The following is an 11237-nucleotide window of genomic DNA, read 5'->3' as shown; positions in this document are numbered from 1 at the left end:
CTGTGTAGAGCTGCTGTGTGTCCACATGCCCTATGCAGCAACAGAAAGGCATACACTCCACATGTCTCAGTGCCACGTGGTGGGAAGTGATGGAGTTTGGCTGGGCAGAGGGAAGCCTCCACACCTGGGGCAGCGTCTGGTCACCTGGCCCAGGTGCCCGCTGGACTAGGAGTGGGTGGGAGTCCTCAGAAAGGTTGCTGAAGGGTCTGCTCCCAGCCCACGGGGGGACAGTGCAGCTCCTGCTGGCCATTCCCCAGCCCCCGTGGAGCTGAAAGAGAGGCCTTGATCCTCTGCTGATTCATCCCAAGTCCTCCCTGACTTGTTTTCATAAGCTGGGACAAGCTTGAAGTGGAACTGGCACCCCCAAGCCAGGGCAACCTTGACCCCCAAGACCCTGGCTACCTTCCCAGGCAGGTAACTGTCCCATCTCTTGACCCGACTGCCGGCTCCATGGGGCCCTCACCCACCAGCCTGGCCAGCAGTCATGAAGATGGTCCAGCAACGTGATAGCCCACCTCCCAGGTAGGAGGCAGGCACCTGCCAAGAGACCCATTGTGCTGCTGGCCGCCTGCAATGGACACGCAACACAGGGGCTGTGTTTCGGGCAGTGCTCTTGGCCATGGAGCACGCTGCCCGGAGAGAGTGAACTGCCCGTGGCCAAGGCCAAAGACAGCCCTGTGGGAACAGATGCACCCCAATCCCAGACCCACAGATGTGCACATCCACAGGAGGCGACCACACTTATAGAAAGGCACCTGAACTTAAAAGGACAGTCAAGTCTGTGCCAGCACCAGCTGGGTCTCTGCTCAGTTCCACACAAAGAGGAACCTCACACAGGCCTGAAGTGCCCGGCAAGAAGCACCGAGTCCCAGCAGCCAATGTCACCCGAACGCCTGCAGGGTCACTGGTTTCCCACCCGCCACAGTAGGGCTTCCACGGGGCGCAGGGTGGGCGACTCCCAATCTCAAGTCCCATGCCCGTCACCTTGGCTGGGCTCCAGGCCCAGGGTCAGAGGAAGGACTCAGGCTTGTCCCTCTGCCCCCATGCTCACATTGACCAGGGCCCAGCCACTCATCCTCATCTCTGTACCTGCTTTGACCTTAGAGGGTAGGTGGATGGTCCATGTTGCTCAGATCGAGGACTCCCCAATGGACATGAATTTGGATACTGCTGCCGCCTTGGGTAGCCCCATGGCCACTCACCACCCACCACCGAGCCCCAGAGGCTCCCCATCATACAGCCACTTCCTCCGCAGTTCCAGAGCCAGAGAGATGTCCCCTGCCCTATCCTTGTCACAGAGCAAAGTGCACAGGGGCAAGTCCCTCTTGGAAGCTGGCCCCTGGTGGACAGCGACAGCTGGGCGTGGTCCTGCCCTCCCCCTTCCCTATTTCCACTCCGCTGCTAGTTCCCCCAATAAACCCTGTTTCATTATGTCTGCACCACGTGGAGCCGCTAATATATCTCTGTGTCCCTTTGGGTGATGGCGCAACAACATCTCAATTATGAAATCTGAAATAAAAAGTTCATAAGGAGCAGCGAGACTGCCAAAAAGTTACTCAAATTTTAAAAATGGGCCAGCGGCTGGCTCTAGGGGCCCCAGCCCTCAGTCCTGTCCCTGGGGTTGTGAGATGAGCGTCACTGAAACGCTTCTCCTGGCCCAGCTCCCCCTGCCCACCCAGCCCAGCCTCCTGTCCCCATGTCCTCCGTCGAGATGGATCCTGCAGGGTGGCACCAAGGACTTCCTTGTCACTAAATTCAGCGGGTGCACCTCAGAGTTCATCCTGCACTGACCGCCCCTCCTTGATCCCTGCAGACCTGAAGGTGGCTCCCAGGTTCTCTGCACCTCCTTTGAGGGCTCCTTGGCCCCCACCCAACCGATAAGCAAGGTGGTTGGTGTTCTGGGGACTGGACCTCAGCCCTTTTCTGCCCAGTCATTTTCAGGGTTCACGGTTTGTCAATCTGCAGCCCCAGCTCTGCCCTCCCTTCTGCAACCAAACCTGTGTGTCCAGCTGCCCCCAGGACCTTGGCCCTGGATATCCCGTGGTCACCAGCAGCAAAGGTGGAGAAGGGGAGTGTCTCCATCATCCCTCTCCTCTGATGGCTCCACCACATACGTAGAAACCCAGAGCCTAGAAACCCAGAGCCGTCCTCAACACCGCCCTGCCTGTCCCTAGGTCCCGTCAGCTATCAGTTTCACCAGTGCCACCCTGCCTAGTTCTTTCTTTCTTTCTTTCTTTAGTAACAGCTTTATTGAGATACAATCCACACACCATAGAGTTCACCAACTCAAGTGTACGATTCAATGACTGTTAGTTAGCACATTCACAGAGTAGGGCCTCCATCACCTCTATGTAATTCCAGAACATTTTATCACCCCGAAAAGAAACCTCAGACCCATTAGAAGTCACTGCCTCTGCGGTTTCTTTCCCTATGTGTTAAGGCTGATGGGGTTCCTTCCTCTGGTGCTGGGAGAATTTGGGGAATCCAGGTGTCTTAGTCCACTCAGGTTGCCATAATATACCATAGGCCCCAGAGGGGAGGGGTGCAGGGAGGGGGGATCTTAAACAACAGACATGTACTTCTCACAGTTCTGGAGGCTGGAATTGTGAGGTCAGGGTGAGGGCATGGTTGAGTTTTGGTGAGAGCTCTCTTCCTGGTTTACAGTTGGCCACCTTCTTACTGTGTCCTCACGTGGGGAGCGGAAGGGGGGTAGGCCTAGCTAACTTTCTGGCCTCTTCGTATAAGGCACTAACACATCATGAGGGTTCCACCCTGACCGGAACACCTCCCAAAGGTCCCACCTCTTCATGTTATCACATTGGGATTAGGGTTTCAACGTGTGAATTTGGGGGGGACACAAACATTCAGTCCATAGCACTAGTAAGGCACACATATGGTAAAGAAGACTGTTAGTCAATCCTTGTATTAATAAACATCCGCATCCCTAGGCCCCTGAGTCACCTAGAGCCCCAACCCTTCACCTTTGTGACCACTGCAGCCTCCAGTGTCCCCTCTCTGCAATCTGTCCCCATGATAGCCAAGGGCTTTTCTAAAATGCAACCCCATCATACAACACCTGCCCCAGGTGTTCTCTCCCAGGTGTCCATATCAGGTATGATTACCTGGTTCAAGGACCAGAAGCCAGAGGTACCCAAGGGAGTCTCTGGAGACAAAGGGCAGGGCGGCTGCCAGCCTCAGGCTGCATCCTCATCACAGCTCTGCAGAGCCCAGCCTCTCCTGGCTGGCCACCCTACTGTTCCTCTGAGGGCTCCGAGGGCACTAGAACAGCCCCTCAGCCTTCTCCCATCAAAACAAGACTCTGGCTGCTGGAAGGGCTGTTCAGGGTAACCATGGGGAGCTGGACCTCAGCTGAGAGAGCTATTAGTCCAAGTAGGAGATGGTGGTGGCTCGGACTAGGGAAATAGCAGCAAGGATGGAAAAGTGACAAGACATAAGTAAGATGTTATGAGATGAATTGTGTCCCTCCAGAATTCACATGTTGAAATCCTAACCCCTAGTACCTCAGAATGTGACCTTATTTGGAAATAGGTCGTTGCAGATGTGATTAGTTTAGACGGGATCCTACTGCAGTAGGTTGGGCCCCTAATCCAACATGACTGGTGTCCTTATAAAAAGGGGAAATTCGGACACAGACATTCACACAGGGAGAATGCCATGCGAAGGTGAAGGCAGAGACTGGGGTGATTAGTGGCTTCTACGAGCCAAGGAATGCCAATGACGGCCAACAAGCCACCAGAAGCTAAATGAGAGGCATGGAACATTCTCCCTCCCAGCTCTCAGAGGAACCAGCCTTGGAGACAAGAACTGTATGAGGGTGGGGGGAATGTATTAGTCCAGGTAAGTTGTGCCAGCTGCTGTAACAAGCAAGCCCCTGATCTCAGTGGCTTAACACATAGATATTTATTTCTCTACTCATGCAGAGTCCCACGCTGATACTTCTAGTTGGCAGGCTCCTTCTACAAGGTCGCTAGGGAATCTGGCTCCTTCCACCCTGCCCTAGGCCCTAGGTATCCCCTCCATCTAGTTGGTGAATGAAGGAGATAGAAACTGAGGCTATTGTAGACCAGACCTGGCAGGGGTCTACATCAGTGCTTTTCAAACTTTAACACCTGGGGATCTTGTTAATGCAGGCTCTGATGAAGGAGGCATGGAGTGGGGTATGAGAATCTGCATTTCTAACAAGCTCCCTGGTGATGTCAATGCTGTTGATCCGGGCCCTTGCTTTGAGAATTGAGGAGTTAGAGGCATCACTCCTGCCCATGCCTCATAGCCAGAACTCACTCCTGTGGTTATACCTAATGCAAGGGAAGCAGGGAAATGAAGTTCAGCTGTTTGTGCAGGAGCTGGAGGAGCCAGGGTCAGTAAACAGGCAGGGTGCAGGTAGGGGCCAGGCAGTAGGGACCCAGCCCTCCCACGACAGTGGTACCATTGCTGCGGGGAGACCAGGAGGAGGTCCTGACTGGGACCGTGGGCCCCTCGGCAGGCAGCCTTTCTGAACTCCCCAGAAGTGGTGGGGACGAGAGCCCAGGCCTTCCTTAGTTCAAGGTTCTGTGAGCCACCTGGGACTGGAGCTTGCAGTGGGGATACTGCCTCTCATCTTGGTGCCTGAGTCCCGGAACTGAGCACCCCCTTCTTTTCATCCAATACCCCTTTTGCAGGAGATCAGCCTGGCAGTGGGGGCCCAAAGTACAGTGGACCAGACGGACAGCCCTTTTTAGTCAACCCTCCTGCCAGAAAAGGGGTCAGTTCTTCCTCCACTCCACCACTGGCCTTCCTTCTGCACGAGGGGTCCTGGTTGTCTTTGTCCTCCACCCCGCCCTTTTCTCAGGTGACTCCTGGGAGCGAGGCTCCCCACGCACCCCCATCGCCCAGGCCTGCTGCCCCAGGATGCTCTCCCCGGGCCAGAGCCTAGGACGACGCCATGGAGCCACAGCAGCCCCCAAGCTCACAAGCAGAAGGGAGAAGGGGGCCAGGTCCGTGGGTTTTACTACTCTCTCCTTAGCTGGGTTCCCTGCGCTGGGCTAGCCTGCGCTGGTGAGACTCCCAGTCCATTGTTCAGTGGGCCAGGAAACTGGGAGGTGAGCCCGGGCCAGCATGGCAGCTGAGAGGGTCCCCCCAGGAGGCAACCTGGGCGCTGGCCTCCAGTCTCCGCCAGCCAGCTGCGTTGGGATAACGCCCCCCCCCGACACACACACCTCCCCCCAGCCTGTGTATGAGGCACAGGCTCATTCGAAGCGAGGTCTTCGCGGGTCCAGTCACCACCATCACCAGCACTTTGGCTTTCCTAGAATCTTCTCTGCACCCCCGATCTGGGGCGGGGGAGGAGTGCGGCGGGTACTGACAGAGCAGAGACAGGTCCTTGCAGGCTGGACAGCCTGTTGGGGGACTGGTGAGGGGTGGGCAGGCTGGACGGGGGAGCAAGACATCGGGGCCGGGCGGGCCGCTCTGGGCCCCAGGCCACCACCCATCTCCTTCCCGGCCCCCGCCCCCGCCCTCCCACGCACCTGCGCTGGCCTCTCCCCAAGCCCTGAGGGCAGCCGGCGGGCGCTGCTGGGAGATCAGAGGACTCGGAGGAGTCGGGCCCAGGGGGAGGGGGCGGGGAATTTCCCCCCACGCCTGCCTGGACCTGCTCCCCTTCCCCCTCCCCCGCCAGGTGGGGGGGCACCGCTGGGGGAATTCCACCGCTCTGCGAGGGCTCCGGCGAGCCTGGGCTGGGGGTCCTAGGGAGAGGAGGAGGAGAGGAGGGGACAGGCTGGGACCAGGGGCGCAGCTGCCTTCCTCCCCAGACACCAGCTGCCCCTGCCTGTCCCAGACTGAGCGGCCACCATTCCAGCCCGTCGGGCGGGTGCGGGGGCAGGGAGTGGCGCTTCCTCAGGCCAGAGGCGTCGGGACCTGGGAAGGGAGAGGCGTGAAGATCCGAAAGAGGGTGTGCGTGTGAGCGTCTCACAATGAATGGGTGACTGAGTGGGAGAGCGTGCCTGCACTTCATTCAAGGGTGTCTGTGAGCTGGGGACTCCGGGTGCCCCGGGGACGTGTGGCCTCGGGAGAGGGTCCTGTGTCTCCCCCATTAGGGTCGTTCTGTCCACCAGCCTGGCCGGGCCTCCTCCACACGCGCCCGCAGGAACCTTCACCGACCCTGAGAGGAGGAAGGGAGGGGAGGCGCGCTCCGGGACACAGAGGGTCCCGGAGATGGGGGGCGGGCGTGGGAGGCGTCTGGACCTGCTGCCTCCGCTCCAGTCTCGGGCGGGGCTTCCCTGCCTCGGTGGGGGGTGGGGAGGGAGGGAGGGACCCGGGGGGAGGGACGCGCGGAGGGACGCGAGGGGGGCAGGAGCCAGCGCGTTGGAGACCTGGGCGAGGGAGACTCAGAGAGCAAGAGGCAGAGGGAGGGGGCGGGTGTGGAAGCCGAGGCAGGACCCTGAGCCCGGAGAGGCAGAGACGGAGAACGTCCCTGGCCAGAGATCGTCCCCCCGGGGAGACTCCCAGTAGGGCCCGGGACAGAGAGACGCCTTCAGGGCCAGAAACCCTAGGAGGCAAATACCCCTGGGAGATATTACCGCCCCCCCCCCTCCCCGCCCCAGACAGAGAGCGCCTCGCAGAGCGGGGACGAGGACAGACTGTCAGAGGACAACGCCCCCCAGGCCGCCTGGGAGACCCCGGAGCGACAAGGGCCTTGTGCGGGCCAGGGCGACCTCTTCTTGGTTGGGGGCGATGGGGACACGGGCCCCGCAGGGCCTCCTCCTCCTTCTCTTGCTCCGGCTGCTGCTGCCACGCGGGGCCTCAGCTGGGAACCTGCATAGCCCAGGTGAGTCGCGGCCCGGCGAGTGGGCCGAGGTCACCCTTCCCTCCTCGGCCTCCGCGCCTAGAACCCGAGTCCCACTGGCGAGGGGGCAGAGCAGGTGGTGGCAGCAGCTGAGCAGCCCGAGGGCCCCGTGGGCGCCGGGGGCGCTGGCTGGGGAGCCGGGCGGGAGTTGGCGTCGGAGTGTGGGGTGAGGATGCCCGGCAAGGGTCAGGACCTCCCCAGGCCCCGCCGTCGCCGTGCAGGCCTGTCCGAGTGCTTCCAGGTGAATGGCGCAGACTACCGCGGCCACCAGAACCGCACGGGCCCGCGCGGGGCTGGCCGCCCGTGCCTCTACTGGGACCAGACGCAGCAGCACAGCTACAGCAGCGCCAGCGACCCCCACGGCCGCTGGGGGCTGGGCGCGCACAACTTCTGCCGGTGAGGGGCGGGGCCTTCGCTGGGGCGGGGCTGGGTGCACTATTACAGGCGTTGGCCTGGGGCTGGGCCTCGGCATGGGCGGAGAGGAGGTCTCTGCTGGGCGGGCACAGGGGCCGTCTCGAGGGCCTAGGGGCGGGGCTTAAGCGTGAGGTAGAACCTTTTCTGACCCGGGTCGGGCCTTAGGCGCATAACTTCTGCAGAGCCTCAGGTCAGGCCTGGGCACTCAAGGCGCCCATAAGGGCGTGGCGTAGTCAGAGGGCAAGCCCTGGAGTGAGGGGCCGGGCCCTTGGCTCACAGCTTCTTTTGAGACACATCTACTGGTGGTGACGGAGGGATTGGGGGTTCAGAGCCACAGTTTCGGTCTGAAGCGGCAGGGACCGAGCTGAGCGGGAGGACACTTCCCTGCTGAACCGCAAAGCTTAGGGCTCATCACTTCTGCTTTAAAGCAGGATTCCAAGATAAGGGACTTGGCTGAGGCCCATGGCTGGGCGGAGGGCGAATACTACAAATGGCCTCAAAGTCCTCATAGCCTAGCAACAGCTGAAGACCTAAAATCAGCCCCCAGGGCCCTTTAATGATTTCACACCGTCCACTCGGAAATCGACATCCATTCTGGTGGGCAAACCAGAATTTGCTCTAACACACACGGTGGCCATTTTGAGAATAAGCCGTGGGTCAGGGCTGGAATTTGCCGTTCTTGGGACGGTAGGATCCCAACTTTTTCTCCTGTACCTACAGTAACCCAGATGGTGATGTGCAGCCATGGTGCTACGTGGCCGAGACGGAGGAGGGCATCTACTGGCGCTACTGCGATATCCCCACGTGTCATAGTGAGTGGGCCGGGCTGGACAATGGTGGAGGCCGGGCTGCCTGGGCAGAGTTCGCTTTTGGAGGCACCTCACTGAGCGTGACTCTGCTGCCCCCTCAGTGCCTGGGTACCTGGGCTGCTTCGTGGACTCTGGGGCACCCCCGGCCCTCAGCGGCCCCAGCGGCACCTCAACAAAGCTCACGGTCCAGGTGTGCCTTCGCTTCTGCCGCATGAAGGGCTACCAGGTATTGCCCACCTGCCCAGACCAGTGGTGACCCCTGACCTTGACCTCAGGACCCAAATCAACTTCCAACTCTGAGGCCAAACCTTGACACTGATTTCTGAACCCCCAGCCCGATTCCCACTTCCGACCCCGACCCCTGGCTCCCACCACCCCACCCCCACCCCAGCCCCTGTCTCGGGGGTCACCCAGTCTGTGCTCCCAGTTGGCCGGCGTGGAGGCTGGCTACGCCTGTTTCTGTGGCTCTGAAAGCGACCTGGCCCGGGGACGCCCGGCTCCGGCCACCGACTGTGACCAGATCTGCTTTGGCCACCCGGGCCAGCTGTGCGGCGGCGATGGGCGCCTGGGCATCTACGAAGGCGAGGAGTGGGCAGGGATGAGGGGCTCGGATGACGGGAAGAGTCTGAGTGAGACTCAGCGATGCCGTGACAGGGGGCGGGATCTGGGAAGGGAAGGCGGTAGGTTGGGGGCGGGGCCTAATAAAGGGATTGGGTTGAGGACTGGGCCTGAAGAGGGGGCTGGGCTGACCCTGGGGCCAGGGGTCTGGGTCTGAGGACGGGACCTGAGAAAGGAATTGTTTCAGGGCGAGACTTGAGGAGGGGATTAATAGTTTGACAGCGGGGCCTATGGAAGGGGTTGGACGGGGTCGGAGGAGGGAGTTGGGCTGAACCTGGGGTGGAGATGGGGTCCGAAGATGAGGTTAGTCTGTCTGGGGCGGGGCCTAGCTAGGAAGGGGCGGGGCTCTATGTAGAAGGAGGAGCCCGCCGGTCTCCGGGTTCTGACCGCCGGCCCCGCCCACAGTGTCCGTGGGCTCCTGCCAGGGGAACTGGACCGCACCTCAAGGTGTCATCTACTCCCCGGACTTCCCGGACGAGTACGGGCCGGACCGGAACTGTAGCTGGGCGCTGGGCCCTCCGGGCGCCGCGCTGGAGCTCACCTTCCGCCTCTTCGAGCTGGCGGACCCGCGCGACCAGCTGGAGCTGCGCGACGCCGCCTCGGGCAGCCTGCTCCGCGCCTTCGACGGCGCCCGCCCGCCGCCGCCGGGGCCGTTGCGCCTGCGCTCCGCCGCACTGCTGCTCACCTTCCGCAGCGACGCTCGCGGCCATGCGCAGGGCTTCGCGCTCACCTACCGCGGTGAGGCCCCGCCGCGTCCCCCCTCAGCCCGCTCCCCCGCCAGCCTGCCTCACACCCCTCTCCGCAGGGCTGCAGGACGCCGACGACCCTGCGCCCCCCAAGGGCTCGGCCCAGACCCCTGCAGAGCCCCCCGACGGGGCCAACGTGAGCTGCAGCCCCCGGCCTGGGGCTCCAGAGGCCGCGATGGGGGGTGAGACGGGCGTGGGAGGCGGGAGAGAGTTTGGGGAACAGCCCCTTCCAAGCCCTGTCCTCACCACACTCGTGTGCCCGCAGCCCAGGTCTTCTTGACGGTGACGACCGTCTCAGTGCTGCTGCTGCTGCTGCTGCTGCTGTCGCTGCTGCGCCTGCTGCGCGGACGGTGCGCGCTCTGGGGCAGGACCTGAGGGCGGACCTTGCCGGGAGCCTGACGCCCCGCCCCGGTGCCCCGGGGCGTGGGGGGCCCTGGTGGGAAGCTAGGGCCCACGACGGGAACAGGGCTGGAAGGAACTCCTGGGTTCGAGGGACGAGGATCACGCGTTCGAGGGACGCGTGGGATCACAAGCGAAGCAAGGTGCTGGAGGTGAGGTTGGTTGGGGGTTCGGCTGACGTCTGCTCCCTCTCTAGGAGCTGCCTGCTGGCTCCGGGTAAAGGGCCCTCAGCGTTGGGGCCTTCCCGGGACCCCGCAAGAAGCTGGGCCGTTTGGTACCGCCGGCCTCGAGGGGTCGCCCTGCCCTGTCCTCCCGGGGACCCCCAGGATGAGAGTCTAACCGCGAGTTACCGGCCATTGAGCGCCTCCAGCCAGAGTTCCCTGCGCTCACTCATCTCTGCTCTCTGACTCGGGACCCCCAGGGTCCACTGGACCCTCCTGCAGCGGGATAGACTCCTGAGACCCTTTGCCACACACTGTCTACCTTGGCCTTCTGCCCTTTTGAAGCTTGGCAGCTCGGCCTCTAGTCATCTCAAGGAGGCCAGACGTCGGACAGGAAGCATCTGGTGCTATTATTGGGAACTTCACCTGACCCTCGGGGTCCAGATGGTCAAGGCCAAAGGGCAAGAGGAATCCGACTTCTCTCATAGACCTCGATACCTGGGTCTTTGAGCCCCTCCTGGGGTGGTTCTGGACTGCTGCCCAAAGTGAAATGTGAGAGGTCAACAAAAGTGGTCAAAAGACCAATCATAGACTTTGAATAAAGAACCTATTTTGGTACAGGGCTCCGGAATTTCTTACGTGTGGGAAGAGCTATGAGGGTACAGTGCCAAGACTGGTTGTGTGCATGCAAGTTAAAGGCGTTCATCGCAAAGAGTTTCGTGTAGCAGCCTGGAATGCAGAGGAACCGCGGAGGCGGAAGGATGAGTGGGCGGGGTCCTGGAGAAGGGAAGGAGGTGGAGGCCGGTTGTCAGCAGGGTTAAGCAGAAGAAGGGATGCCTTCGTGGACCTGATTTAGGATGAACCCTGGTGGGGACTGAACTTTCTTCCCTGGCCTCCTGCCCTCTCTCCCTCTCCGTTTCCTGCCCGTCCTGGGCGGGGCCGAAGATGCGCCTTTGGCTTGAACAGTGAGCGACTTTGGCCCAGCCCAAGCTCGAAGAAGCCTGGCCCGAAGGGCAGGGCCTCACTGGAGGGCTCCGGGCACGTCAGGCACACCCCTAGAGGCCTGGGCATCTCGGCACGCCTTGCTGCGCTCCGGGGAAGTCGGGAGAGTGGAGATATCACCGGTGGAGTAGGGGCGCACCGGCTCTAGACCTGACCCGTCCGAAAATCCCGGGTCGGCAGCACCTTGGACAGAGCCCGGGCTGTGGGGTGCTGCAGGGTGGAGGGGCTGTGCCCGGGAGGGTGAATG

At 61.5% G+C, this 11237-nt stretch overlaps 1 protein-coding gene across 4 annotated transcripts; it reads left to right on the top strand.

Moving 5' to 3' along the window:
• The first annotated feature begins 6350 nt into the window (after nucleotides 1-6350).
• On the top strand, nucleotides 6351-10341 carry KREMEN2 (kringle containing transmembrane protein 2). Of its 4 annotated transcripts, none has more exons than XM_007181607.2 (9): nucleotides 6351-6823; nucleotides 7063-7237; nucleotides 7976-8067; nucleotides 8166-8290; nucleotides 8609-8645; nucleotides 9088-9420; nucleotides 9488-9610; nucleotides 9694-9778; nucleotides 10024-10341. In XM_007181607.2, exons 1-9 carry the CDS (start codon nucleotides 6730-6732, stop codon nucleotides 10232-10234), a joined length of 1275 nt encoding a protein of 424 aa, XP_007181669.2. In that variant the 5' UTR covers nucleotides 6351-6729; the 3' UTR covers nucleotides 10235-10341. The 4 variants fall into 4 exon arrangements, with proteins under 4 accessions (XP_007181669.2, XP_007181668.2, XP_028022246.1 ...); XM_007181606.2 differs by having other exon boundaries at nucleotides 8492-8645; XM_028166445.2 differs by lacking the exon at nucleotides 9694-9778 and having other exon boundaries at nucleotides 10024-10298.
• The last annotated feature ends 896 nt before the right edge of the window (nucleotides 10342-11237 follow it).

This window comes from Balaenoptera acutorostrata, chromosome 15, assembly GCF_949987535.1.
Source record: "Balaenoptera acutorostrata chromosome 15, mBalAcu1.1, whole genome shotgun sequence".
Classification (NCBI taxonomy): domain Eukaryota; kingdom Metazoa; phylum Chordata; class Mammalia; order Artiodactyla; family Balaenopteridae; genus Balaenoptera; species Balaenoptera acutorostrata.
Note: the sequence above shows the minus strand (reverse complement) of the source record. Positions and strands in the feature narration are given on the sequence as shown.